Source organism: Phoenix dactylifera, chromosome 16 (genome assembly GCF_051530095.1).
Source record: "Phoenix dactylifera cultivar Ajwa chromosome 16, Ajwa_hap1_PhDact_Kaust_v1.1, whole genome shotgun sequence".
Classification (NCBI taxonomy): domain Eukaryota; kingdom Viridiplantae; phylum Streptophyta; class Magnoliopsida; order Arecales; family Arecaceae; genus Phoenix; species Phoenix dactylifera.
In genome coordinates, this window is record NC_143205.1 from 21907641 (window position 1) to 21923213 (window position 15573).

The window sequence follows — 15573 nt, forward strand, 5'->3', positions numbered from 1 at the left end:
AAAATTATCATTGCTTAATAGAAATACCCCTACTTATATTATTAATATTATATTAATTATATTGATACAATCAATATAATAATTATATTATATTAGTATATTATAATTAATAATTACGTTAACATTTATCAAATAAATATTAATATAAATATATAAATTTATTTTATATTAATTATCATTGATATAAATATATTTTTATTAAATTTTCTCAATGTCACTTATGTCAAAAAAATATTTATTTATAATATATAGTTATATATTCATATTAATTATTATAGTTCATATATATATATATCAAATATTTATTATTATAATGAATATATAAGTTATAATTTATTAATGAGTATATTAATTACATATGTTATAATATTATTATTAATTACATATATTATTTTCTATAATCAAGATATTAAAATTTTAATAAAATTATTTATAAATAAATAATATTATTAATAAATTAATATATTTAGTAATAAACATTAACTATTCATAAATAATTAATAAATATTTATGAAATATAAATAAATTTAATATGGGATTTATTAATAATCAATATATTTATTTATTGGTATATATTTTTAAAATTATAGTTAATATATTTATTAGTATAGCAAAAAATATACTAAAATTTATTTGTATACCAAAAATATACTAAAATTTATTTATAATTGAATATATATATTCTAATATATGGATAATGATTTAAAAATATTTATTAACTTACGTAAATATATTATAATATTTGAAATAGTCCATAGTAATGGTCTTGGGGGATATCTGGTCCTCAATTGGACCATTCAACTAGGAATTGGACGTTACCCCCTACTTCGCTCTCCCCCTCGGGAGGATTAGTATGTTCTCAAGTTTCTCTAATCGAAGTTGTGTTGAGAATCTTCTCTAAAGGAAGGGATGCTTCGTAAGGTGGTGCTTTTGCCTTATCCATATATATCTTCGGCAACTTCCGGGATCTTCAACCGCTTTTTCAAGCTCTTGCTTCGACTTGGTAAAAAGTGGGCCACAAATAGACTGAACAAAAAAATATCATTGCCTAAATTATTTATTTAAAAGTATTGTTAGAAATTTGATAATATTTCTATATAATATTATCTTCAACCAAATATAGTTTTTTTTTCGGTGCTATTTTTTAAAATAATTTTTTACCAACCAAATATAATATATATATATATATATATATATATATATATATATATATATATATATATATATATATATATATATATTGCAATTATCTTTTCAGATAAATAATTTTTAGGAATTATTAAATTATTCTGTAATCTTGATATATCTCAATCAAATGAACTTTCCTTCCTTAGCATTTGCAGATCCCATAACAATCAATTCGCAATTAAATTTTCTCAACAACCACGGAAACTTAGGTAACACAGAGACTTAAATACAATTTAATGCAGGAGAGTTTGAACTGAAAGGTTGAATACAACTCTTGACATCCTCTCGGGTAATACCTCTCCCTTACCGTCTATTTTGAGGCTAATGCGTCGGGTTCCATTGGGACGAATGTTGTGCCCGTCTCCTGTGGGCGGATAAACCTACAGGTGCATGTTTGCAACTTTATGACATCCTTCTAAATAAAACATTTTACACTTGATCCTCAAATTTTCTGAAGATATAATTCCTATATCATGAAAACATGCGTTATGGATGGTGGTATTCCATGAGATCATGAGCCAATATCATATTCTCAGATGGAAGGCGAAGATGCCTCAGTTACCTGACAATTTTTCAACATGATGACATTGAACATGAATTAGAAACAAAGAAACAAACAAACTAGCTAACTGGGAAGACATAACGAAGTTCCAAGGGATAAATAATGGCAAGACTCAATGCCATAATATTGTATCTTACATGATTTGTTAGAGCAGATAGCTATCCTCTGTAGTATGAGATTATGTCACGTTACACATTTCATATGAGACATCAAAATCTTCTCTGTTTATTTTTTCCTGTGAAGACGAAGAAAAGACCTGAGATGCAGCTAGCAAAATAGTCCATCTCACCATCACCACCCACCAGAAGAACTTCACAAGTTTGGCTTGCAGATGCCCAGGGCCTCCTGTTTCCAGCAAAGCCGCCAAATGGGTCATGAACCATAGAGACAGCCGCAGAGGCTCCTCCTTTCAACATATGGGATGCATCTTGGATCAGTGATCAGCTGACCCCGGGCTGTATCATAGGGAAAACTGCCCAGTTCTTGCAAGGCTCACTTGATGTCCCAACAACCTTCTCGTTTGCCCACCAATCAGATCCAACACTAGGCTCTGCAGGTGCTCCATCCGCATTATCAAATTTGAATTCTTTAACTGCTGGAAGGGCAAAGGAAGGTTGTGCTTTGTCAGGCAAGTCATGGTAAGTTTCATCAACACAGATTCCATTGCTCTTATTGGCTTCATCAGTAATCTGGTCTCCCACGGTTGCTGCAACTTGGGAACATCCTGAGTTAGAATCCCCTGAAAGTGCTGTTTTCTTCCCCAAACAGCGTGCAAACTCTTCTGCAGTCAATTCAAATGAGACTCTGTGATCCATGGCATGATCATTATTATGAGACCCCATAGCAGAATCCATTGTAGGTGCAGCTGCTGTGATCCGACCATCCAAAAGTGAACCACCATCCCGAGCATGACAAGGTACCAGCTTGCGCACGGCAATTCCATCAGCACTCAATATCTTTGGTGGTTCACCAAGTGGGAAGGATGGGAAGGAGCCACCAGTAGAGGAACGCAATTCAACATCAGGGAAAGGGGATGAAGTGCCTGAACATGCTGAACTGGGTGATATGAGGTGACCTATTGGGCTTCCTGGATAAAACTGGTATGACTGAAACTCATAGGCTTCACTCTGTTTGCAGTTGGAATTCAGGGAAGAGGTTAAAAGTCGTGCAAATGGAACCTCAGGAGATGAAGGGGTTGTTAGATGCACAGGTTCCGGAGGGGGAGTAAATGGAGCAGTGGATGGTTCAGTTGTGAAAGTGGAGAAGACAGGAGGTGAGACTAGCTGAGTTTCATGTGCGTAAGGCCCAATGGCAAATATGGAGGCAGGGCCATTGGGGGAGTAGGAATTTGCTGAGAGAGCAGAAAGGGAAAGAGGACCTGCAGGTGATTGGGTGGCAGATGGGGGTTCTGACTGGAGGAAGGAAGCTGGAGAGGAAGGAGGTGCAACAAATGCTGGAGGGTGGATCGGATTTTCAGGGGCAGGAGCATCTGTCCTTGGTAGTGTCTGTTCAGGAACAAGGACTGCATGGCTGATGCGCTTACCATGTCTATGAGATCCAAAGCACCAGTAAACACTGAAACAAGCTCCCCACCTTCTCCTCTGCCAGTAAAAAAATAGGATAGATGAGTGTAATCATATTTTGAAATCTTTCTAGTTACAAAGAAAGAAAATAGACCAAACTTTAAGTTAACCATTTTGTTGCAGTAACTGCATTTGTTTTCAACAAGTCTAATTCTAAGTAATATCTGTCCAAGATCTCCCTTACCTTCTATTCACTCAGCACTATTCACAGAAAATTAAGTTGCAGTTACCTGGGTCATTAAAAAAGATTTACACAGTATAGCTACATATTAGAAAACAAATGAGCTCATAGAATTAACAAAAAATATAAAATTGAGGAATAAATGTACAGTTTGTTTGCTTTTGACTTGCTAGTCAAATCTTCAACTTCAGCTGTGGTAATTAGCTTTAGTGGCTGATAAACAGGTCAAGCTCACAATTCTCCTTCTTGGATTCCAATTAAGAGAGAGAGAGAGAGAGAGAGAGAGAGAGAGAGAGAGAGAGTAACAAATGGAACAAGTAATTTGAAATAATGGGCCACAATGAAAACTCAACCTAGAAACTTTTTCTCATTACACATTGGGATAGATATTCTTGATCAGAATTTCAGGTTTAAAGTACCAGAGATTAAAATCCTCCCCACGTGATGTCCATCTTACCTTTTGAATTTCAAAGGGAAGTGAGGAAAGAAAGAATCAGGGAGAGCAAGATAAGAAAAAATGAGATATCTCTGAGGGGGAAAGACAAGCCAATTGCTTGTCACCTCTTTTGATGATCCCTGAGAGGGGGAAATATAAACTGTGATAAAGAAGATTAAATCTACAAAATTCTAGCTATTATTATATATCAACTCCAAAATGTATTCAATTCTTTCCCTTTATAATGATCCCCACGCATAATTAATATCACTGATATAGCAACATGGTAAAGAGAGAAGTTACTAAAGATGGTGTCAGGGCATTACCACAGAGTCCAAGATGCAAATAAGAACCAAAAGCCATGTCAACTCATCGATATCATTATCTATTAACAAAGTCACATCAAAATCCAATAGGGTTCATCAAAGACATCCTGTTTGGAAATCAGTGCAGATGTTTGTGTTGCTGAGAAGCTTGACAGAATCTCTCCAAAGAAGTGATACTTAGGTCCACAGCAGAAAAGGTTCTTTATACAACTAGCAGAAAAGGGTCATCCAGTTCAATTTGTACATCTGGGGTGTTAATTTTCACCATCAGTAATTTCCTCATTATTAACAATCCATGGTCAGAATACAACTAGAATGACAAAGGGAATACTATGAACAGAAAAAAGAACAGGCCATCATGATCCTCTTTTAGTTTTCAACTAAGGTCAAGGTATTCCCCACATAGGTTTAATTGTAAACAGAACTGTCTGTGATGCAGTAGATTTGCTTACAAAAGATTTGTCACGGCCAACTCTTGTGTCACCTTCTCTAAAAGGGCATCTTGACACATACTTCAATAATTAACAGTAAGATTTGAAAAACTTTGCATTTTCTTGCAATAGTCATAAGCATTGACAGATCTTAATTTAAGGCCAACCATTTTTTGATTGGAAAAGAACTAACAGAAACATATCGAAGTTGTCATCTGGAGTACTTGTACTCTAACAAACAAGGATTGGCCCATCCTTTGCCAACAGATTACCTGTTGTTCTTGGCTATGGCCAACAAGCAAAACTAGCTGCCACTTCAACTCTCCCAAAAGGCAGAAAGTCAATGGCCTCTCAGACTGCAATTTGTCCATCAAATCATTCCAATGCCATTAAGAAAATTCTATCTCAAGTCACGCAGCAGAACAAAAAAGAATATGACAGAACAATGCTATCAAAATCAAATTTTCCTTTTTTTTATAACAAGAACATCCGAGCAGTAAATTATAACTCCAAGATCTGTAGTTTACTGTATCCAATTCTTTTACCATAATAGAAGTTCTTTTTGCAGACATAATTTATTCTCTCCCCCAACTCCTTGGAAAAGCTATTGTTATCCATATATAAAGATCAACATGCAGTTCTAACCCTTGATACCTCTCTACAACTTGAGTATGAAACCAATTAAGCATCATTATGAACCCAATCCTCTTCAAGAGCCAAAGAGATGCTCTGCTTTCCACCCTCCGCTCTGTTACCAGACTAAGTTTATGCCCAGATTCTTTTAAGAACACTCTGTTTAGCATCCACTCCTCAACTCCACTATCCTTTTGCTTGTCTTTCTTATAAATGGCCATTCTGCTTCAGCATAGTTATACCCCATGGGTATGGTTTCCTCTCTTTCTTTTCTCCAGCCTCTTTTGGTTTTCTTATTCTATTTGTAGGTTTACCAGCAGTGCTCCTGCAAAGTTTTAGTTTCGGAAAGAAAGTAATCATTCAAAACTACAGAAAATTTTAAGCAAGTTTCAATTTATACTCATCTTAATAAAAAAGTGATCAAACTTTGATACCTAATCTATATAACCTACATTTGTGCACATTAACAAAATTGCTACACAACCTGCCTTTTCTTTTCAGATAAAGTTGGTGATGAGTTCAGTCATTATCCTGCTATCGTGCTAAAAGGTCATATACTACAAAACTTGAGGCATGCGCAAAAATGTGGTTTCAGAGGTCACTGAACCAAGGGCACAGCACTGATTATGCAGGACAGAGATGCTCAATCCTATGATTTGACTACTTTGGTCACAATCACCTAGAGTCCCACAAGTCAAGCCCATCAGAAGGGCCATACAAAAGCTTGAGATCTCTCAAGAGAAAAATATGGAACGAGTTTTGATCCAATGGCAAACATCCTGCTGTCAAAAACATCCCGACAGCAATCTAAGTGCTGTTAAAAGGAAATTAACGATAAACCATTCACCATCAAAAGAAGAGCCTGATGGCAATGCAATCACTGTCAGAAGATTTCCAACAGTGCTGCAACAAGAATGATCCACATCCCACCTTTATTCCGACAGTTATCAAAAAAAAAATGATGGTTCCATGCTCACCATCGGAAGCGACCTTTTAGAAGACTTGAAAACGATGCAATCAATACCAAGTCAGAATCCTTCAGATCTGATGGCATATTACCAATCATTCAAAGAACAAGAGACCAAGTACAAGTCGAAGATCAAGAGTGAGGAAACCGACCGTGAACCTTTCACAGTCAGATGAGATCTGATGGTAGCACAACTACCATCTGAAGCATTCCGAAGGCAGCAAGGTCATGGAGCACTTTTCTTTTAGAAGTGCCCTTTTGGCGAGAATACTTATTTGCATATATTCGGAAGCTTGTTTTTGACTTATTTTCGAACTTCGAGGACATCTAGTCGAACCTATCACTTGTAAGAGAGCTTATAAATACCCCCATGTACCCTCAATTTTCATGACTCAATGAGTTACACTCTTTTGGGTGCTATCTGCTCATCTTTCTTTTGCGTGGTGGATTCTATGTAGGCTCTTGTGGATTCTAGAGACGATAGAGAGGCTGGCTGGTAGAATCCTTGGTCGCATCATGCTTCAAGGCATCAGTTGGTGGAGACTTTGACAAGGAGAAGCCCTCTTGGTAGCAAGATGAAAAGCTACTAGTTATCCTTTTATATTTGCATAATTCTTAGTTCCCTTGCCTAAAAAACTTTAAAATTAATTTATTTTCTTACTTCTAGATTTTGTTTAATTTTTTCTCAATAGTTTAGGTTGCTTAGCTAGTTGAGTCTTCCACTAGGTAGTTATGAAGCTTGCGCTAGGCCCTCCAGCCTGCAATAGCTCTTCTAGCATTAGAGCTTGATCTTTCCTAGTGGGTTTATGCTAACAATTTTTCTTTTAGACTAGTGATTGCTTATATGAGTCATGATGCTTGGGTTTTAATTTGAGTTTAACATAGAATTTTATTCCGACAAAAGGGGCGTGCTTTTAAAATTTCTAGCTACTCTCAAACTCGGATTAATCTTAATTGCCTTCCAAAATTTTAATTCGACTACAAGTAGGATAAGGTGTATTGTTACAAGTCAAACTTTGTTCCTCCCTTGATTGTTTACTTTCTTGTTTCAATAAGTGAGAGAAATTAGATCCTCTTGGCCTACCAAGGTGGTTTGAGACTATTTCACGTCCCGCAAGGATTTATGCTATGGCTTAACCCTAGCTTGCCATCCACTTGCAGGTATATCCACCGCACACCCGCAACCCTAGCTGCAACCCTACTTTCGTAACCTAACTTGGCCGAAAGGAAGGCGATTTGCACACCCAGGACCCCATATTTGCTACCAGTTGGCTTTTTGTTGCAACTAGGCCTAGCACATGCCCAAAGGAATCTAACGACAACACTCCCACCATCAAAACCTTGCCAATGGCAAAGCTCTCACCATCAGAATCCTATATGGCCAACATCCACAGTTGGATTAGAAGCAATCTCAGCATCCCTAGCTTTCGACAACAATAGCTACATTGTTAGAAGGCGTTTGATGATAGCAAATTCACTACTGGAATCCTACCAATAGAAAAGCACTCACCTTCGGAAACCTAACTATGGCCAGAATCCACCATCAGATCAAAAGCAGGCCTAGGTAATCCCAACACCCGATCAAGTTCATATATGATTAGAATACTTCTGTTGGAACCATATCCACTATTTGATCCTTTTTGACGATAATAGCCTTGCCATCAGATCAAAGCCAGAGCCAAATATTTCCCAGCCATATAAGGAGTCCTACTTCAACCAATCTTTGCCCATGAGAGCTCCTTTGCAGCAAGTTGAGAGCTACCAGAAATCTGCCACAACCATGAGTCCAACCGACTACACTAGATCTTAAGCTAGACATCATGAAGCCTGGTTCTCCTTAAACAAGGAGACCTCGAGGTAGGTGCAAACAACGATGTAAAACATGGCATGTCGTACCAGCCCGAACCGGCAGTACAGAGCGTACCAACACTTAGTACGCCAAATAAACTCCGTACATTACTATACTGATGCTGTGCTAGTGTGGCACAAGTACGGGGTCCTGCAACGAGACGGCGAACCTTAATGTAAAGCATGTCGACACACTAACAAACATTTTCGACTCTATAACCACTAAATGAGCAACAAGAAGAAACTTCTAGACCCTAAGCAAAGAGCCAATTCACAGTCATTGCAAGTATCTTTAGTCATGTAATATGTCATGAGAGAAAAGTGAAGTTGGCTATTGATGCAGATGGATAGAATGTCACATCTCCATAGTTGATCTCAAGGTCGAAGATCTCCCAGAACTGTAAGAGATGATCTTACTTGATGAGTCAATTGTACACATAAGCCCATGGTGTTTAATACCTTTTCGCTGGAGGTCTAGCTTGAATGAAGAAGTCACCACATCCTATCAAGAAGTCTTGGGCATTCAAATGCAAGGGTGAATTCAATTACCAAGACAAAAGTTATGCCATCACGATCGATGGAATGAGGATTATCATCAAGCTGCGGAGAGAAGGCCGTACTAAGAAAAAAAAAGAACACATGCTAGACAATCATGAACAAAACAATTCACCTCCTCAAGAGCCAACAACATGACTGCCAATTGAAAACAGCCCCAACACCCAGATTACAAAGCAGGCTAGTAACATGAACTAGATCACAAGGCAATGTAATTGCCATCAAGGAAACGTTAGACGGTCCATGTTCACCATCAGAAACCACTCCTTGGAAGACTTATAGACAAAGCAACCAAGTTTGAGTTTGACTCCTCCAGCTCTGACGGCATATTACCAACCATCCAAAGAACCAGAGACCAAGTCCGAGTCCAAGACCATGACTGAGGAAACCGACAATAAATCTTTCATTGTCGGATGAGATCTGACAGTAGGATAACTACCATTACAAGCAGTCCAACGGAAGCTAGGTCATCATCGGAACACTTTTTTTTTTCTAGAAGTGCCTTATTGGCAAAAATACGTAGTTTGCATTTATTATGAGTTTGTTTGTTACTTATTTTTAAATTGCAAGGATATCTACTTGGTCCTATCACTTGTAAGGGGTCTCAAGGCCTATAAATACCACCTATGTACCCCATATTTTCATCAGCCAGTGAATTATTCTCTTTTGGGTGCTATTCTACTCCTCTTTCTCTTGTGTGATGGATTTTGTGCAGGTCCTGATGAATTCTGAGGATGACAACAAGGCCTGTTGGTAGAATCCTTGGCCTCAACGTTCTTTGAGGCATTAATTGGAGTCCTTGGTTTAGAGAAGCCCTCTTGATAATGAGGACGGTAAAGTTACTGGTTATCCTTTTAGATTAGCATAGTTCTTAGCTCCCTTGTTTCTAGCTCTTTAAAATTAATTGGCTTTCAGTTTAATTTTTGCTCCATAGTTCACACTATCACTTAGCTAGTTGAGCCTTTGGCTAAGAAACTCTGAAGCTTACACAAGGCCCTCCAGCCCATGTCAGCTGAATTTAACTAAACCCCTTGGATAAGTAGTTAATATAACATGCTTGGCCTCGCACCTTCCATCTTATTCGATGCTAAAACAATATTTATGGTTTGTCTTTGAAAGGAAAAATTATTGGGTGAGTGCAATCGCTGTTCCAATCTAATATCAAATTTATTCATTCATGAAGGCACATGCTGCATTAATCCAGGATATAGATCAACAACATATTTTCAGCACAACATGTTGATAATAAAAAAAAAACAATCATCGGTCATTGTGCAATAGAAAATGAATACAAATAAATATTATCACACATTTTAGTTTTATGTTGAGAGCATTCTGGGCATGGATACCCTTTGAAGTTACATTACATGGCCCAACAGAGACTTGAACTACACATACGTCAACAATCAGAATTAATGGGGAGATACATTTTGGAATTCAAGATTGATGAATAACAAGAGTGAAACGGATTGGCAAGTTGAAAACCTGACGAATCTCAATTGAAACCCCACATATTCCAAGAAAACATGAGCAAAACTCATTACAAAGCAAGAAACTAAATAGTCATTGCCAAGACAGAGATAATGAAATTATAAATTCTGCATTTACTACCAAGGCTTCTATATGGGGTAAAGCAGAAATAAGCCCATGCTAACTGAGATTATGACCAGAACACAATATATTACTGGAGTGATGAAATATTATGAGACAAATGGTTCCCACCAAAAAAAAAAAAAAGAAGCGAAAATCGTTAAATGGATACTCAAATAGCAATTCAAGTGATGTTCCATGATTGTCGAGTTTCCAGATACAACTAAGCCGCAACCACTCACTCTAAGCATCCAACAGAGGCAAGACCAAGCATTCAGCAATATTTGCATACAGCCAGATAACATAGTACCAAACTACTAAAAAAGTCTGTCTTGAAAAAAAAAAAAAAACAACTTGACGGTCTATTAATTAATGATCCGACCTAAAGCTAGATAATTTTCAGGTATAGTAAGGTATATTAAATCGAAGAACAATGACTACAACCATCATACCACAATAATTTCACTGAGAAAGCATGAAAACGTAGGTAATAAACTAATCATTGATCTCATCGCAGCTCATCATCTCATCTGGCTGGAAATAAAATGATCTCGAACCTTAAAACTAAAAATGAATCAGAACTAAAAGAAATGGAAATCCACAGATAATTCTTGCGTTCCAAAACCGCGGCAAGATCAATTTGTAATTCAATCAATCACAAAACTAGAAAAACAAAAACCACCAATTCCAGACAATCACATCGATCTAAAAGATAAGAATCAAATCGAGAAATCATAACAGAAGAAATCGCTAGAAGGAGCTTCGGACTTACCGGAACGGCGGCTTGCTGGACCCGGCTCTCAGCAGAGACGATCGCCGCCGCCGCCGCATTCACCGTCTCCACGCTATTATTCACTCCTCTCATCTCTTCCCCTCCTCAAATCTGGGGAGGAAAAAGGCCCTAATTCTCTCCAAAATCCCCCCAATCTCCTCCCGTTCGAGATCAATCCCGGCCACCCCAACCCAAATCTCGGCACAAAAATAAAAAAATATCGCCGAAAACCCCAAAAATCATCCCAAATACAAGCCACTGCACCCAAGAAAGCAAAAAAGCATAAAAACCATCGACACCGTCGAAAACGCGAGGCGAGCAACGAGAGCGAGATAAAAGACACTTCTATTTCAAGGGAAATAACAAAATTCTTTTCTTTTTCCTTTTTTTCCCCCTCCTCTTCCTCCCTTCTCCTCTTCTCCGTGCGTCGCAATGAAGGTCGAGCACGCCATTAAACGTTGCGGTTAGTTGGCGCAAAATTACCGGTTTAGCAACTTACCTTTTCTTTAATTATTTCTCCATCTCAAACAAATCAAAATCGTCCGATGGAACAGATATTAACATCGAACGGCCACGATGTCCACACACTCGGTGGCATGCACTGTAAATAAGTCAAGAAGCGAAGCTATATTTGGTATGGGGTGAGAGAAACGAGATGTCACGTGTGCGACGATGACGTAATTATTGTAGCTAGCGGCGACCTTTTGCTTCGCATGGGAGCTCACGCTAATCGCTGAACCGTGGCGTAGAAGCTGATGCCCCACGTGTGGTCGCCGCGGGGCCCACCATAAGCCCCATTATATCTAATATTATCCCTATTAGAAACCTAAATCTCCATGCACCCCGCCTTTTGTGTGGGTCCCAGTGCGGGACTACAAAGTGAGGGTGCGCACCGGGGGGTTGGTGTAGAGGTTTTTGTAGGATTGCGCGTGATTAAGTGGTGGGATTAAGTATTGAGTTTGCTGGCATTATCCGGAGCGTGGCTTTTTGACTTTGGGCAGGCGCTCGTGCTGGGTTAGACGCGTACTTTCTCCGGCGACGCAACTCATGTGACGGTGGGACCCATGGATAGAGGGGCTACTCACTGACGTGTCATGCTGTCAGCATGGGTGGTCGTCCTTGGGTACAAAACCAGAGTAGTTTACGGTTTACCGTCAAGTTCACATGGATGGAGAGCTACGGCTGAGTGGCGGTGGAGCGGGTCGCCCTACTTCGAATCTAGGCAATAATGAAAGATAAAATAAAATTTCAGACCAAGCAGATATTTAGAAAGATCAATGAACGAGTTAGTCTAGCGACATTTTATGAGTTGCAGATTGAAAATTGTTTTGTACACTTTGTGATATATTATTTTTTAATTTTATGGTATGTATTTATATTTATAGTGTATGAAATATTTGTTTTAGTAAAAGAAAATACATACAGAGACACGGAAGTTGGTCATTTGACTGGGTGTAGATATGACCCAACCAACACCATTGATTGTAAAATGTTAGGCGCCAATCCCTAATCCCCATGTCTCATGTGAATAGAATGGTGATCATTAACGAGCTATAAGTATCCGTACTCCTATTGTTACAGGGCTCTAATAATTAAATTCAATTCATGATGTTGGTTGTTGTTAGATGAGATTGCGAGGACCGGCAGCTGATAAGATGTTCACATCGCTCGACTTGCAAAGTAGAAAGCAAAAATAGTTATCGACCTGGTATAAAGACTTGACCATCCCACGTGTCAAGCTTTGGAAAGTAATTTAGGGAATATATAATATGGGTGGACTTTGTGATTCGTATCCGGCAAATGATGCAAATAGACTCGTTGGCAGTGAAAAAGTTAATTCATATGACGTAGAATTTATGGTTCACCATGATCTCAAAGTTGCCATGATTTCCAAATGGCAGTATGGCAACTCTCATTATGAGTGCAACCTCAAAACACTTGGATACTGAAGATAACTCAGACAATGGCGCACGTCATGTGCGTTTCAACAGCATTGAGACTTCTCGGGCGGCAATCAACTGCTTAAGTCGTGTCAAATTAGGTAGGAAAGCCTAATCCTAACCTAAGCACTTTGGTCCCAAGGAAAGTGACATCATATTGCCATGACTAACTTTACCCGCATGAATGATAAAAAGTTCAAAACATGTTAAAATTCGTATGGTTCTATATCGGTTATTTATTGAATAGATCTTACATATTTATATATGATTAAGAAACTCAAATAATATCTTCCGGTTAACTATTTTGGATGAAATTCTGAATTGTTATAAATGATATCAGAATGAATTGGAGCCATAATCCATCCAAACAACTTTTTACGCGGTCCACCCCCTTTTTCTCTCCTTGCACACCAGCTTTTGGGACGGGTACGTTTTATGAGGAGGGGGTCCACACCGCGCAATATATCCAAATGGTGCGGTCTAGACCGGGCAGGATGGGATGGAATGAGTCCAACCATGGATGGCGAGGGGGCTGTCGTTTTGCTTGCACTCGAAGGATAGCGTAGGCCATCAGGTGCACCCTCGCATGGCTTTTTCTGAGCGGAGGTCCGCAGCGAACGAAAGGGACGCAAGAGGACTCCGTTATTTGAACCCTCTAGTACAGTGGAGTGCGATCGATAACGTGTTCGAGGGTTGGGAGAATGCTGTGCGTCGTTGTAAACGTGCGGCCACTATTCCGCTTCCGATATTTGTGGGGGCCAGCGGGATCATCCCCTTGGAGCAAGGCTGGAAGTGAATCGGCTTTGCATCAAGCTGACGCATAGGTGCTGTGAGAAAATTCTTAATAAATAACTAAATAGATAGATAAATTAAGTCCCAGATCTAGAACTTTGTTTTGTAAATTGGTCAGTTTTGGTTTGGTAATCTTAACGGTTCAACTTAACATGTTTTTAACTTGCTAATATGGATAAATTATCGAATCTTAGAGACAAAAAGGTTAGCTATGGATTACATATGGAGTTGAGTTATACTCATGCCGGTTCATGCTCATTATTGAATGTGTTGAACTAGGTTGCACGGATCGAAGCTCCGAACATAAGCACCATCCATTTGATAAAAGAACCTATTAATGACAAATCCAGACAAGGTAAGTTTATGTCAAAGTTTTTTTGCTGGGTTAGTGAATTGGGTCTAACATTGGTCTGCTTAAGAGACCCTGAGAGGGACATGGTATGGCTTGTGTGACATATAGAGGATTATTGTCCATGTTTTGCGCAACATGGTAAAATATAAAATGCTAAATGCGACAATTCAAATCAAACCAAGTTGGTTCATCTTGAAAGTTGATTGGGATTGAATTTCTTAAGCGGTAGCACGTAATTGACTTGCTTCGATCTAAATAGATTATTTATTGCTTGTGTATCCTATAGCCTAGACCCGATCTGCCCTCCTAACATGTTTATATGTGAGCATTTGGCACATGCATCACGCAAGGCTAATAGAGATATTCTTTATTTAGAAAAAAATTGTTTATTAAAATTTATTTATTTATTTATTTTTGGTACAACGACAGCTTATACGCGCAAGTGTGAACAAAGCCAACTAAATCAGAAAAGATAAGCTCGAGCAAGGGAACAGAGACCAATGTAGGTTTTGCCCAAGCAAACTTAGAAGAAAAACATCTGGATAAAGTAACATTTTTCTTTTTCTTTTTTTGTTAATGAAGGGGTTGGGGAGGGCAAGACAGTGTGGAGCAACCTTTGGAAAAGAAAGAAAAGAAAAAAAAAATAAAGGAAAAGAAATGATGGCTTGTTTTATTGTTTGGTTATATTTTATGATAAATTATTATTATTATTATTATATATATATATATATATATATATATATATATATATATATATATATATATATATATATATATATATATATATATATATATATATATATATATATATATATCTTGGCAAATATAGTTTATCATATATTTATTCTTAAATCACTGTTTATATATATATCCCTCAAATAATTCAGTTTTGACAATAATGCCCTTATGTTAGATTTTCGAATATAGCTGTTAATAAATAAATATGTTAAATGTAAAATAATCTTATTGCTTTTGCACTAACATTCTTGAAAATTCATCCAAAAATATAGTTTTCATAATAGAGTTAGATCTTTTTTTTATATATCTAATGTTCTAATGCAAAAGGATAATAGTATCATTTATACTTAAAATGATTATTTATTAATGTTATCAATCAAAAATAAAAAATGAATATAATTACAAAAATATAATTATTTGAGGTGCATGCAAATAATAATTTTAAATTATAATATTATGTGCTAAAAAGATAGTTTTGAACGTTATTACCAAACACTTGCTCCAATACTTTCATCTCTTGCTACTTAAAGCAAAGGGGCAAGGAGTCAATTTTAATGGGCCTCGTCCTCGAGAGGGGGGGTAGTATGGAGTAGAAGACAGGAAGGCTACTCTTAGTCTCAAAAAAAATTAAGAAGAAAAGAAAAGAAGAAAAATAGTTTGGCATCATACTTTTATAAAT

At 37.5% G+C, this 15573-nt stretch overlaps 1 protein-coding gene across 1 annotated transcript; it reads right to left on the bottom strand.

Annotated features, from left to right (window-relative positions):
• Positions 1-1828: 1828 nt before the first annotated feature.
• Positions 1829-11553, bottom strand: LOC103705487 (uncharacterized protein At1g76660). The gene is made up of 2 exons (XM_008789211.6): positions 11073-11553; positions 1829-3351 (listed from the first exon to the last, which is right to left on the bottom strand). Exons 1-2 carry the CDS (start codon positions 11163-11165, stop codon positions 2191-2193), a joined length of 1254 nt encoding a protein of 417 aa, XP_008787433.1. The 5' UTR covers positions 11166-11553; the 3' UTR covers positions 1829-2190.
• Positions 11554-15573: the final 4020 nt, after the last annotated feature.

Coding starts and splice junctions, on each gene's coding strand:
- LOC103705487 (XM_008789211.6), bottom strand. CDS start 11,165: ATGAGAGGAGTGAATAATAGCGTGGAGACGGTGAATGCGGCGGCGGCG. Junction 3,352..11,072: donor TCCAGCAAGCCGCCGTTCCG/GTAAGTCCGAAG, acceptor TTTTACTGGCAG/AGGAGAAGGTGGGGAGCTTG.